The 15,027-nt window shown below is 35.7% G+C and overlaps 1 protein-coding gene across 1 annotated transcript; it reads left to right on the top strand.

Moving 5' to 3' along the window:
• The first annotated feature begins 438 nt into the window (after positions 1 to 438).
• On the top strand, positions 439 to 13,616 carry LOC130748128 (uncharacterized). Its single transcript, XM_057601284.1, has 9 exons — positions 439 to 1,200; positions 2,586 to 2,657; positions 2,843 to 2,907; positions 7,769 to 7,864; positions 9,039 to 9,178; positions 9,264 to 9,332; positions 11,614 to 11,685; positions 13,067 to 13,139; positions 13,369 to 13,616. Exons 4-9 carry the CDS (start codon positions 7,799 to 7,801, stop codon positions 13,417 to 13,419), a joined length of 471 nt encoding a protein of 156 aa, XP_057457267.1. The 5' UTR covers positions 439 to 1,200; positions 2,586 to 2,657; positions 2,843 to 2,907; positions 7,769 to 7,798; the 3' UTR covers positions 13,420 to 13,616.
• Positions 13,617 to 15,027: the final 1,411 nt, after the last annotated feature.

Below are 15,027 nucleotides of genomic sequence, written 5' to 3'. Positions count from 1 at the left end.
TGGCAAAGACTCAGTCATAGTGCATCCATATGTGATTCTGCTTTTGCTTATCACAACTTTTAGTAACTCACGTAGGGGAGGTCTTTAGTAGTCTAACATAGATTGTAAAAGAGTTTACGAACACAAAAGTGAACCATAAGTTCATAAAATGAGGTTGTTTGAAAAATTTATGAATATAAATCACCTTTTCTTAACGGTTTTTTATTTTCCTCTCTCAATACGTCATGAACATTATGCATGCGAATCAATCTCAGCTCGAGAACATTGGTTTGTTTAAATACTTTTTCATTTTCTTTAAATCTATTTGCTCCAAGCTTCACACACATGAAAAATGAGAATCTAATTATATTGTATCAACAATGAATTGCAAGTTGTGGGTTGGTGTATTCAAAGGGGCACAAAAACCGGTATAACCAGCCGCAACCCAACCCATAACGAGCAACAATCGAATCAGCAAATCACCAAAGAAGAATGAAAGGTCCTCAAAACCAACGAGCAAACACCCAAAGCACAAGGAACACCACAAAAGCTCACAATGACCCCCAAATACTAACCAAACACTAAAAGTTCTACTTGTGCTAACCTAAGAAGATTTGCGCGCATTGATCTTAGTTGCAATATGATAGAAGGCAGTAGTGTCTGTGCAATCATACTTTATTCCTGAGTGTTTACCCATCAAAATGACACTATGCGCCCTAGTCAAGATTTCATAAGGCTCCAATAGCTCGCCACGCAACACCATCAACTCCCACCCTTTCAGCTTTGCAACATCATCAACATCATCCACTACTGCAGTCTCATTGAAGCTCGCAACAGGATCATGCTTCTTTCCTCCTCCTTTCACAACTTAATCCCCTATCAGTATCAGCAGCCAGGTCTACTTCCATCCTAACTAGTCATAAACTAAAATCAAAACTTACTCCTGAGAACACACAACATAATAAGCCCACCCAATATTTTGTTTCTCACCACTTCATTCCAAACAAATCACTTGTCTTCCAAGTGGGAAAATGTGGGAAAACCATTCGTCCCTTCCGTACCCTGCTCTGCCGCCAGGCCCACAAAGGGACACACTACACCACCACACCCTTTCCTCTTTCCACTCTCACTCTTCTTCTTCTTCTTCTCTCAACAACTCCAATGGCTCTCACTGCTTACAAAAATCGCCTTCAATGCTTCATCCAATCCATGTACGACGAGGTATCTCCATAAATCACCCCTTCACTCTTCACCACTCACTTCACAATTTCGCATTTTCATCTCACAATAGAAACTGGGTAGTTAGTTATTGTTGTTGTTCATGTTGTTCTCGCATGTGGGTTGGCGTAGTGGTTCAACACTTCGTCCTTTTAGCAAGTGGTTGGGGATTCGAAAAAACTCATTGGTCAGCCCTTACCGCTTAGTGCGTTGATAATGGGGCGAGAGATTAGCCTCAAGACTTACTGAATTTTGTGTACAAAATAATTTGATGAGAATTAACTGTTTATATGTTTTCAAACATTGTATATTTGTATACTGACATGTGTTAATGGACATTGCATTTTGGGATGGTTGCATCTCTTATGGGTATGCTGTCATTCACAATATTTGGCATGGGCATTTCTTTTTTCTTTTATCTTGTTTAATGCCTGATCCTGCAACTTCTGTATTTATCTCCACTTTTTGATTTCAACATGTTTTTGTTAAAACAAACTTCTCATTCTTTTACTATCTGCAGCCAACCTTGAAATGCAGATAGTTTAAAAATTCCAGTAGCTTAAAATTATATCCAGTTCAAGGTGAAAATTTTGTTTTATATATGGACTTTGCTTTAAAAGCAGAAGATGCATTTCCCAACTATTGATTTGAAAAATGAAAATGTGACTTGTATTTGACCTTTTGTTAACGTTTACTCCAATATATTAGTTGTGCAAACGTGATCTTAGTTAGAATTTCTTTCAACTGATGATTCACCCTACATGAAATTTAAGTTTCAATGATATCTTAATGCCATGAAATATCTACTTTTTTTTGTCTCCATGACAACACTGTTTTGATAATAATGCAATTTTTTCAGGGCTTGTATTGAGTTGTTTGGATTTGTTAATTATTGAAGTATATGGATAAAATATTCTTCTAATATATTGTAAAGAGGCAATCCAACGCACCCGCCCCACACCCGGGCGTTGGAAGATTTCTTGTGGTTGAAATTGTGTGACATCAAATTTTATGCTTAACCTTTCTAGCATTTTACATTTCCAGAACTCAATTTTCTTGTGTGCCAAGGAATCCTCTGTGCAAGGGGTCAAAAGAAATGTCGTATTTGTCTGGCGTTCTTTTGTTCCCTTTGTATTCTTGCCATGATTACAACCTCCATGCTAAAGTTATATCCAAAATAATGTTATATTCATGGTTGGAGTCACTTTTTCATGAAAATGTGGATTGTTTCTTTACAAAATTGAAAAATATGTTACTATTGATATGCTTTTTTATATCACATTGGTCATCATGAGATAACTGGTAAATTTATGACTCTTAATTTTTTATTTTTACTTTAAAATATTTTCTGACCGATAGCATGTTATGCTTTTCACTGGTTGTTGCAGTGTTGGTGCAGAGAATGTCAAGCGTGAACATGATGAACTTCTTTTTGCTTCTGAGATGAAAGATAAGAATCAGTAAGAAAACTGTCATGTAACTTTCTTAAATTTATTCATAGGCATCTTAGCAACATTGGCCAAGGCAGCCTTATCCTACAAGATGGTGTTGCCACATGGATCAATCAACACCATTGTTGATATTTGTTAAAATCTGGTTTTTATAACGATAATGTCTTTTCTTCTGATGTTTCTGTTGCTATCAGGCCCGTGTTATCAAATCGAGAATGGATTTTCTTATTTGGGGAGAAAACTTCAAACCCTTGTCCAGGTAAATCATAATCACTTCTGTCCGTCTAGCTTAGGCATTCATTGAACATCTGGTTCTTCTTCTTAGCAAACAATTTCTTATATTCAAGAAAGCTTTTAATGAACCATTTTCTTAAGTTTGTGTTTCAAATTTCAATTATAAGTTGGTCACTTAAAATTAAATAATGCATTGTATTCTTAGGTAACTGGTACTACTTGCTACATAATTTGCTTTGCGCAGCTGTTATACTCTTATATCTAAGGAAAAGATTATCTTAATGGGTACTTATGATTGGTCTTGTAAATGATTTACTTTTGCTGAATTGATAAGCCTGGAAATGTTCTATTGTTCTCTAGAAATAACAGATGGTTTTGATGTTGTGTTTTGAAGTATTGGAATTGTAAAGGGGTTTTCCCTTGGAAGGGTTTCACCCTTGGAAAGAAGGTTCTCCTTCTTGTGAATCCATTAGGATTTAGTTTCGTCTATCTCTCTTCTTTCTTCTCTCTTTTACAGTATGCTGTTAGGATAATTTAAATTCTAGCACATTGTTGGTTTCATGCCTTACAAATTGGTCACCAGATGGTGTGAAATTAGGTTCCTTATAGTGATCTTTGTACAATTAGTATTTATCTTTATGTTTTTTTAGTATAAAGGATGACTCTTATGCTCAATATGTGATAGGACATTATGTGTTGAGTGATCTGTGTATAATACATGCTTAAAACTGTTAGAATATGAAAAAGATAATTATAATATCTTGATCTTATCTTAGAGTAATTGAAGGTAATTTAGATTATTCATTAGATCAGTTTCTTAATTTTATTGAATTATTCCTTATTTAATTAGGAGTATGAGTTTTTATTAGTTTCCTTATTTAACTAGAATTAGAAGTTTACCTATTATTGTAAATGTGGGTAATTACTTTGTCTTTTGCAAGATAACACCCAATATAATATATTAATATTCATGCATTACTTTTTCCTCTTTCTATATCTTAAAGGCCAAACCCTATAATTTCAACATAGTGAAATGTTTGTCCAATTAGCATTTATCTTTATTCTTTTTAGTATAAAGGATGACTCTTATGCTGCTTAATATGTATTAGAGTTAGAGAAAACTAACTATAACAGAATTTTGAAATCCTGAAATATATATAGAACTACACGATAGTCTTAGAGAAGACTTGCTATGTAAGCTAAATCACTAACATACTGACTCCAATACCCCCACCGCAAGCTCAAGTGGGTGATTAGAAACAACCTCACACACCTTGAGCTTGATTCTAAGAAACAGGTATTAAGTGAGAGAAAGGGACTTCGTCATGATGTTACCAAATTGGAACTGAGCAGGAACGAGCAACACCCATAACTCCTTGTTGAGAACCCTTTCCTGTACAAAATAAAGATCTGCCCAAGATGTGTCCAAGCATGCAGAAAGGGGTTGTGTGCAAGAGCAAGAGCATTCTGAATGTCGCAGTAGAGTAGATAGTAGGTGCAACATATGAAAGATGCAACTCAGTAAACAAAGACTGGATCCACAGTAGCTCAGTAGTGATAAGGGCAATACTTCGATGTTCAGCTTCAGTACTAGACCAGAGACCACTGGCTACTTGTGAGACCACCACGGGATTACGTTTCTGCCAAAAATAGACACATGCGGTGGAGAAGAAATCACCAGGGTCAGAACCCTAGTCAGCGTCGCAATAGCCATGAAGGGTGAAAGGTATCTGAGTGGATAATGGTTGCAAGCGAAGACCAACAGAGACAAAACCCTTTAGGTATCGAAGTATACGTTTAACTGCAGTCCAATGGGTCTCAGGTGTCTGGAACATAAACTGGCAAACACGATTAATCGAATAACTAAGTTCGGAGCAAGTAGTTGTGAGGTATTGTAGAGCACCCACAATGGACCTGTACAGTGTTGGATTCTCAAAGTAATATTAGCCATGCTTAGAAAGTTTACAGCCAGTGAGCACGGGAGAAGAAATAGGCTTTGCTTCAGTCATGCCTGCCTTGAGCATGAGATCGAGTATATTAATATACTTGGACTGTGAGATGTAAGGAGCCATCAGGTAAGTGATGAACTTCCACTCTAAGCTGCTTCAGAGAAAATATAGAATTAAGCTTTGTTATGAGACCCTGAACTAAGGCTGAATCATTGCCGGTAATAATTATGTCATCGGCATAAACAAGCAAATAGGCTGTTCGTTTGTTATCCTTGTAGATGAACAAAGAGGAGTCACATTTGCTCCCAGTAGATCTAAAAGAAAGAAGTGCGGCTCTCAACCTATCAAACCAGGCTTGCAGTGCCTACTTTAAGCCATAGATCGCTTTGTGCAGCCTTTAAACAAGGGTCCTATCAGCATCCTCACACCCAGGGGGGGCTGCACCATGTATACCTCTTCATCCAGAAGTCCATTCAGAAACGCATTATTAACGCCAGCAAAAGGACAATGCCAAGGAGAGAACAACCCAAATGGTGACAGGCTCTGACTACAAGAGAGAACATCTCTGAAAGTCAAAGCCAAGAATTTGATGAAAGCCCTTTTGGCGTCAAGCCGCGCCTTATACCTGTTAATGGAGCAATCCAAGTTTTCCTTAATGTAAAAACCCATTTACACCTAATTGGGTCCCTGTTGGTAGGAAGGGAACAAGAGACCAGGTGGTATTCCGTGTAAGAGCACTGAATTTATATTAGAATTCATAAGTTACAACCACACATCACCACAAAACCTTAAGCTTATGGCAATGTGTCCCTTTTGAGAAGTAGAGTATCCAAGGAATGCACATTCCTGAGAGCGATAGTTGAACTTTTGTTGATTATAAGGACAAAGTAAGGGAAAGCAAGCACAGCCAAAGATACAAAGAAAGGAGTAATCAGGCTTCTGACTAAATAGTACCTCAAAAGGAACAACAAATTGAAGAGAGGATGTTGGGAGACGGTTGATGAGATAAACAAAGGTAAGAAAGGCATGGCCCGAGTTTTAAAGGAAGTTGGGCTTGTGCTAGGAGAGTGAGGCCTAAGTCAACCATATGCCTATGTTTGCGCTCAACTAAACCATTTTGATGGTGAGTATGAGGGCAAATAATATGGCGAGTAATCCCATGGTTTTTAAGTAGGAAGTGAATGAACGAAACTCACCCCCCCCCCCAATCGGTTTGGATTGCCTAAATAGTTTATTAAATTGATGATCAACCATTTACGTAAATTGTTGGAACACAGTTAAAGCTTCGGATTTAATATTTAGCAAATAAAGCCAAGTGAGGCGAGAATGAGAGTCAACAAAAGTAATATTTAATAGGTAAAACTAGAGGAAGAAATGCAGGACCCTACAAATCATGAGCCAGTTTATATAAATAGGAGTATCCTCCTTAGGTTAGAGTTATGGAATTGATTATTGAGTTGTGAAAGGTTTCTACCTTTGTATCTTGTAAGGGTTTTCCCTTGTAAAAGAAGGTTTTCCATCTTTGGGTTTCTATTTTAATAATAGATTCAGTTTCCAGTTATAAATAATCAAAAACATACCAAAAAAGCTATCGTTATAATATTAACAAGTGTTCAATATTATATAAGTTAAAGGGCACACACACCCATTGCCTTAAGTGGCTTAAGGTTTTGTGGTGTGTAGATTGTAACTTATATTTCTAACATGGTATCAGAGTCCATTGCCTAACGGCTCCTGATAAAAAATAATGAAAAAAAAAACTATAAAAAATTGAAAAAAATGGATAGTCATAAAGGCCTCTGAGACTCAGGAACATAAGCTTGACACCTAATGACGTTCAGCAGGAATAGTAGCCCAGACAAAGCAGGTCTTACCCCCTTTAAGACTCAGGAACAATAGTCGCACGCCTAATGGCATTTCGTTGGAGTACAAGCTCAAGCAAAAAAGAAGAAAAAAGTAAGTGGTAAGGCCTCTAAGACTCAAACAGATGAGTACAAGACCAGGCAAGAAGGAAGAAGATAATGGAGTCCCACTTTAAGGGGGAGTATTAGAGAATAATAAGTAAGACTAAAAGAAGCCCCACATTGTGTAGATTAACAAGTGCATAATAGTATATAAGTAAAAGGGCACACACACCATTGCTTTAAGTGGCTTAAGGTTTTGTGGTGTGTGGGTGTAACTTAAGATATACTAAATGTTACCTTTATAACTAGAGAAGAAATGGTTCAGAGGTGAACTAATTTTAAACATGGTCCACTATAGAACTGCTCATTTATGATATTATAAACTTATTATAATAAAGAAAAAATTTATGTTGCCACCTCAAATTCCCACATCTAGAAAGAGATAAGAATAAAAGAGAGAAATAAATGATATGATTGGTGATGTGTTAGAAAGAAGAGAGATAGAAAGAAAATGTGAGTGAAAATTGGATGGAAGAGAAAGTGATGTGTGAATGCATCAAAGAACTTAAATAAAATCTGCAATGTTCAAGGAAAAGTTTCCAACTTCTTTACATTTGTCTCTGACAATGGCATGAATGTTAATTTCATAATCATTAATGCTTTAACTCAGGATTACTTACTGATTAATTAATGTTTAATTAATGCCTATTTAATGATTAATTCACATTGACAGTTTCTATCTCCTCATTCTGCTCATCAATTGGAGAGCTTTTGTTTGTCTCTATGCATTTGGGTTTTAAACAACGGAAACTTCCCCTTCTCTTGACAATGGCATGATTGTTAATTTGCAAAATTTTAGTGTCTAATTTCATAAGAATTTGTGCTGAATTTTGGGCAAGTGACAGCCAGTTTCATCTATTTGAGAGCTTTTGTTTGTCTCTCTCCATATGGAATTAAAAAAAGTACCTCCTCTCAGTGCTAGATAGTCTCTTCCAAATGAAGCCCTAATCTTCCTTATATTTTTGCTACTCAGAGGGAGCTACATTTCTGCTTTTAAAGAAAAATGTCAATGCGGTTGCGGATTCGGCAAGGACTCTTGCAAGGACATCTGAATCGAATGTTTGATGAGGTAAAAGAATTCCTTTCTGGGAGATATAATTTTCATTTTTGTTTAAATATTTGCCAGGGATAATTCTCGTGTTTCTGTTAGATTGTTAGGGATTTAGTTTATTTTAATAAAAGAGGAAAACCAACCCTAACAGCTCCCTTCCTTCCTCTTCAAAATTCTGCCTTTCTTCCCTAATTTTCTTTTGTGAGGGTGACCTTAAGAGCTCATTGTAGATGGAGTGACTAAGAGCTTGTCTCTGACAATGGCATGAATGTTATTTTGCAAATTTTAGTGGCTAATTTCATAAAAATTCATGCTGAATTCATGGTCACTGACAGAACGTTTCTATCTCTACTCATTCTGCTCATTTTGTGTGCTTTTGTGGTTGTCTATGCATTTGGATCTTCAACTAAGGAACCGGCTCCCTTTCCGTTTGTCTCTAGCAATGACATGGGTGTTAGTTTACAAATTTAGTGGCTAATTTCATAAAAATTCATGCTGAGTCCAGGGTGACTGGCAGGAAGTTTCTGTCTCTACTCATTCTGCCCATCTATTTAGAGCTTTTGTTCAACTCTGGGCATTTGGGTTTTAAATCTAGAATTAAAGGTACCACCTCTCGTGCAAGATAGACTCTTCCAACTGAAGTGCTATCTTCCTTTTAGTTTTGCTTCTCTACAGAGCTACATTTCTGCTTTTTGTAAATGATACTATGCCTATTCTGAAAGGACTCTTGCAAGGATAATTGATTTCATTGCTTGAGGAGCTAAAAAATTCCTTTCTAGGTGATAGTTTTTATCCATGTTTAACTGTTTGCCAGGGATCTCTCTAATGTCCACATCCTTCCTCTTCAAAATTCTGCCTTTGTTCCCTAATTTTCTTTTGTAAGGACTGAGGATGACCTTAAGTGCTCGTTGTAGATGGAGTGGCTCACTGCTTTTCTCAGTATCTGAATATTCAATTACATTTTAATTCGATTCCTTTGAATTGTTTCAATATATTTTTTCTTTGCAAAACTGGGATCAATATCCAATGCAGAATTTCAAGTGATTTAACTCTGTTTTGCATTTCATATAGGTGTATATGAATTATGAATATACTCTTGTTCTAGTCTAGCCGTTTTCTCCTGATTTTAAAGCACTGTTTTGAAAGAATGTTCAGATGTTTGACTGTTTTCTTTTCTTTCCATTACTTGCAGGAGGTAGTTAATAGTCAGTTTAGTACAATCTTGTGGTGTCCAAGAAACAACAGGGATCGAGCTCGAGATCATGCTGTACAGCTGATAGAAAGTTATTTGGCTGATGTTGATGTGATCCTTTCTGAACTTGCTCGCCATGTGTAATGCTTCTGCTCATTTCATCGTTTTCTATTTTCAAGCTGGTTATCTAACTAGTTTTTCTTACTAGCATTTTTATATCTACAGTGATAATTCGCAAGTTGACTTCTCTATGTTGGCTTCCCTAGCTCGTGAAGTACATGATAAGAGCACAAGGTAGTTTGCAATGTCTATCTTACAGATATGCTGGGTATTAAAACATGCATCCTTATTCAAACACTATACATCTTGATAATTTTGACTGTAACAGTGAATGCTTAAACACAATATTCTCTTGTCTCTTTAACGATAGATGTTTTATTCTTTTTCATTTTCTCGCTTTTAGATAGTCCTGATAATTTTGTCAAAAGAAATCTTGACCTAAAAGCTTGAGCTGTTGAACAATGGCCTGAGAGTTGTTTTCATAGCCCTAAAAAGAATTTTTTTAATACAAAGTTAAATTATGCAAAAGTAGAACACTGGTTGTGACATTTACTTGAAAGTTTCTGGCTGTAGATGGAAAGGACCCTCTCCCTCCTCGGCTCCCTATTGTGAAACCCGGAGGCACTACTCTAGTGGGCCTCCCCTAGGCCCTAGCAGGGTCTAGTAATTGAAAGGAAAAAAATACTGTGTTGGAGTAGATACAAGTCTACAACTAATGATCCCTGTCTATCCAGTAAATCAACTGATTAGCAACAGCTAATGATTCATGTCCATCTGGCAAAGCAACCCTTTTCCATTGCCATTTTTCTATCAGTTAATCTGCATTTTTGTGTCTTTCTATGCTACCTATCCACCCCACACTGTCTATTTGCTTAGAGATTATCTCATATCTTTTCACTGTTTAGTTTAATATGCTCATTAATGATTATTGATTGCATTGTGAATATGTATAGAGTTGTAGTCCTCTCCTCATGCTTTGGACCTGCTAACAAACAAGATATCTTTTTATGCTTTTTCATTTCCAAACACATTATAAACCATTGCATTGTCGTGGGTCTACTGTAAGTCGTTTTACCGTGTTCTTTTCAGAGGCTGATTCCACAACTCAAATCTGTTATTTCTTAGTCACATGGCAGCAAATCCAGTCAACACACCAAAACTCCCCTTCTAATGAGAAATATGTTTATCATGCTTTTAATGAGGCTCCCCTTCTGTTGGGCTAATAAGCATGTGAAATGAACACTTGTGTATTGAGTGTCTTTTTTTCCAAATAATTAAATGAGAGGCCATGTCTTGGATTTCTGTGATCTTTTATATCTTCATTACTGACTGATGCTTCTCAGTCTAAATCTGCGCAGAGACAAAGTAATAGGTTTGGATTTGTTTCTCATTTGGCTCTAGTTGTTGACATTAAAATGCTGCACTTCTGAATTTATTTGTTATAAATGCACAAGTTTTGTGGTGCTTGAACACTAGTTACTTTCTAGTTTTCTATGGTATTTATTGCGTTTAATTATCCATAATTCCCTTCTGTTATTTAGTTCCCCTCGGTATTATTAACATTAAAAACTTGACTTACCTTAAACCACTTGTATGATTTTTGTGTAAGATAACCTATTTGATGAGGTCAGTCCCCATGCTAAGCACTCGTGCATAGACACACAAGTTCGCATATCCTAGTTTGAAATTTTTTTGATCGCAGGGTTTTAGAACTAGGTTATTTGCAAGCAAAATTTCAAGATTAAATTGCTTTTTTCTTTCTTTCTATGAATACAAGCAATCTTCACTCTATGATTGCTTTTACCTGTATGTCAGAATGCTTGTTTGTCAATACTCTGTGTAAGAATCTTTTCGAAAAATTAAGTTTTTTTTAAAGAATGAAGGTGACAGAGATAAAACTCTTGTCACAAAAACTTTTATATCATGTCAAGGACTGAGTATCCTGAAAGTTTAAGCTATTAGATGATGGACCCTGAATAGTTCTTTTATCAAGTCTGACATATGCAAGATTCTTTTGTAAGTGTGGACAATGCATAGATAATTTTTTATCATGTGCTGAAACTCAACTTCCAGTTAGAAGAATGATTGAACTTTTGATCCCTCAATCATAAAGCCTCTGGTATTGTGTCAGATACTAATTATCCTAAAAGTTTAATTTGTCAGGTAAAGCTTTGCGGATGGTTTTTATATCTAATGTGGGAATAATTTTGAAGCTCGAAATTGTCTGTCTTTATATCCTTACATGACATGTTTTCATCTACTTAATATGATGCAGTACTGGAAAGCCAATGTAAATGTCTCTTTTTTCAGTTTTATGAGGATGTTTGTAGTAGAAACCCTTAAGAAGAAGCTTGAGTTAGTTTAGAAACTTCTAATGATGACTTGTGAAGTGCCGATGATGCTTAAGTCTTGTATAGCTATATTGCTTATTTTTCTTATCGACAAGAGTTTTAGCTTGATATTACACCTTTTATTATTTCAAGTTATATCTTATTATTTGTAGTTGATGTTACAGCATTGGCACAGAGCACATGAGGCTTGCAAGTTTGGATGTCATTACAGCTTGTGATGACAGGCGCAAATTAAGGTACCCTGTCTTAATTGTCCTGTATTTGTGCTTTTGTCTCTGCACGATTCATTTCTGCTATCTCTTACAAAATTTAAAGGATCACTAGGAGTTTGGTTTCGTGGTCTCCAATATATGAGCTTCTACATTGAAAAATATAACGGTGATCTCCTGGTACTTACTTCAAGTTGACCAATTCTTCAGTTCTAGCTCTTTATTCCAACTAAAATAAGAACATGGATGGACAGAGTCTGTGGGTGCCGAGTATGCCTTTCTTGAATCTTGAGCCAAATATTGTCAAATAAGTGCGTCTGTGCGTAAATTGGCTCCAATGTTCCATCTCCAATCCATAGATACATTATGGTCCCCTTCTTGACCCTAGATCAATCTGATCCTGTCATCCTTAATGCTGTCTTTCTACCACCACCAGCCATAGGATTTTCAACTCAAGTTCTTTCCCTCTACACTCTCTTAAGTTTAAGGGGGCTGTTAGAGTACTTATACTTATTATAGCTAACTATTTATAGTGTAATGAGCATGTTATCTATATTTAATTATCTTTCACAAACTCCTATATTGATTAATTATTATTTTTTGTATTTACCTGTTAGGATCCAAGAGAATGGGCGTCATTATTAATTATATCTTCTTGTATTCTATAAGAACTGCAAATGATATTTCCTTCCATATAATTCCAACAAGGTCGTCCTATGTGTCTATTATTTTAATACCACGATGCCTTGTTACATGCAAAAGCAAAACTTATTATTGTTTATCTATTAGAGCATAGACTAAAGAGTTGTTTTACAATGTAAGTATCTTTTGCTACATCACTGTTAGGTACCAGATTCAATCAAGTAAATCAACAAAAGGATTCTGTATTATTTCGTAGGATTCTGATGGAAACCAGAATCATTAGCAGGAAATACAAAGGAAAGAAATGTCAACAGAGACAAATTCGAGAGTGTCTCGATCTCTCCCAGCCCAAGCCTAAGGAAATAACTGCCTACCTCTCCCCTTCCCACATTTCCCTTCTTATAACCCTCTATACACTCTTTCCAGCTCTACCCACATGAATCCCACGCCCTTGCCACCTCAGCAGATGGTTATTCCTCTCACAGGGAGTGATCTGGTGCATACTGCATAACACCTATTCCTACTGCTTTCATTAACAGGGTCCGCATCAATCACATCAACTGATCTTTTTATTTCTTGTTTATAGCATTCCTTATCCCTCTATTCTTTGTTGTATCATCAAAAGCTATCCTAGGGTCTGCTTGATCGACACACTTGCACTTAAATTCCAAACTTCATATATTTGTGAAATGCTTATAAAAGCCATGATGTGTCTATGTTTTATATAGTTCTAATCTAATTTCTGTTTGTCTACTTTGCTGTTCAGATTTGATCACACCCTGCCCCTTCTGAACAGTGAGTTTGAATACACTAGGAGGCAGTTGAGCTACTTTGTTCGGGTATATACTTCATTACTTTTTTTTCTGAAGGCATGTTCAGTGCATCTTGTTAATTTGCGGCTCTGTAGTAAAAACATAGCTGCATTAACTTGTTCTTAAAATTGCACTTGGGGTGCTGACTGCATGAAAAGGGAAAAAAAAATTAGTAGGAAAGTTTGCTTTTCATTACTTGAATTTTCAAAGTTCGCATTGTATACTAATATGTTTGATTATGCTAATTAATTTACAGCTGGAGAGGGATGTTATCAGACTTGAGGAGAATTCTCAACCACCGAACTAGAGTGAAGTCCCTGTGCTGTTGACTCCTCTTGCTTTCTAATGTGTTTGTTTCGAACTTCTAAGTTGTTGCTGAACATGTACCTCATTCACCTTTAAAAAGGATGCTCTCTTAAAAACATCATCAGTTTGCCCTTTTTTCCTTGGATGCGCTTTTGCCAACTTTCAGATTTTATAATACTTCTCCTTTGGTTGACGCTATTGATAATGTACTTGAGGTTCGTCTATCCTGTATTATGGTTTTTTATGTTTCCATAAGCTGAAGTTCGTAACCAATGTTGTTTATGGCGGAGAGTCAAATACCCACCATATTTTTACAAATAATGATGTCAGGTGGCAGATTATCGTGGGATATTGGCTATGGTGGAGAGCCAAAAACCTTCCATGACATTCCGCCATGGCCGATGTTTGATAACACTAGCTAAAACTCAAGTCGTAGTGCATCCATATGCGATTCCGCACTGCTAAACCGCTTTTAGTAACTCGCGTAGGGGAGGTGTTTAGTAGTGTAGCATAAATTTCAAACGAGTCTATGAACACAATCATAATTTCATTAAATTATTTTAAACAAATCTATGAAGACAATCATAATTTCACAAAATGAGGCTGTTTGAAAAATTTACAAATGTCATCCATCACCTTTTCTTCACAATCTTCTTTTCTCTCGTTATATCATGAACACCAATGTGAGTGAATCTCAGCTCCAGAATATTGATTTATCTAAATCATTTTTCATTATCTTTCAATAAATCTATCTACTAGCTCCAGGCTATACACACGAAAAATAGGAGCATCGATTTATAGCTAGTTAACACTGTAGCTAAATGTGAGTTGATATTTCAGGGCTCACTCAATATATACATGTTGCTTTGTAAGGAATTTTTCATGCATGTCATGTTTTGTTTCAATTCATGAGTTTAACATTTCATTTTCTTCCTTAATCTATTGTAATAATCTTTTATCACTTCAATTATTCCATTGAATGAGTTAAATGCTTTGGTTCTTTTTAATGACTCAAATAAGTAAGCACAATATACACATTTTCATCTCTCATTTCATAATATTCTCACCATCTTGAATCTATATAGTTGTAAATGAGAAATTTTACTTGCTAAGTTATAAATTATATAATCATAAATTCATAATCATTCATTTTCTTAGAAGATTTCAAGGAACTGCATGTCTCACATGTGTATATTTAGTTACATTATAATTTTATAACCGCACATAAATAGTTAAGATTAAGAGCATTAGTTTTCAATATATGACGCGGATTCATTTATTGCAGAAGTTATACTTACTCTGACTTTTTGACTGATTGAGCAGACGGTGACGTCCAATCTAGTAGAACGATTCTTTTAATTTTTTCACCTTACTCGTCATTGTTGCAGTAGCAATGACATCAATGTAAATTGTGCTTTAAATATAATATTTAGGTGTTTTTGTAATAAAAAACTAATATTTTCATTACAACTTTTCAAGAAAATCGTAGTTGATATAATGCATGTGTTGAACTTCCGTTGAACTCAATATGAATTCAAGTTGTATACAAATTAATTTTGCTTTTTTAATCCACGTTAAACTCAGTAAGAAATTTTTATCTTCTCTATTA

This window comes from Lotus japonicus, chromosome 3 (genome assembly GCF_012489685.1).
Source record: "Lotus japonicus ecotype B-129 chromosome 3, LjGifu_v1.2".
In the NCBI taxonomy this organism is placed as follows: domain Eukaryota; kingdom Viridiplantae; phylum Streptophyta; class Magnoliopsida; order Fabales; family Fabaceae; genus Lotus; species Lotus japonicus.
Note: the sequence above shows the minus strand (reverse complement) of the source record. Positions and strands in the feature narration are given on the sequence as shown.

Excerpts from the sequence above, each read along its gene's own strand:
- LOC130748128 (XM_057601284.1), top strand. The coding sequence starts at position 7,799 with ATGTCAATGCGGTTGCGGATTCGGCAAGGACTCTTGCAAGGACATCTG. Across the intron at positions 7,865-9,038 it reads TGAATCGAATGTTTGATGAG|GAGGTAGTTAATAGTCAGTT; the intron begins GTAAAAGAATTC and ends CATTACTTGCAG. Across the intron at positions 13,140-13,368 it reads AGTTGAGCTACTTTGTTCGG|CTGGAGAGGGATGTTATCAG; the intron begins GTATATACTTCA and ends ATTAATTTACAG.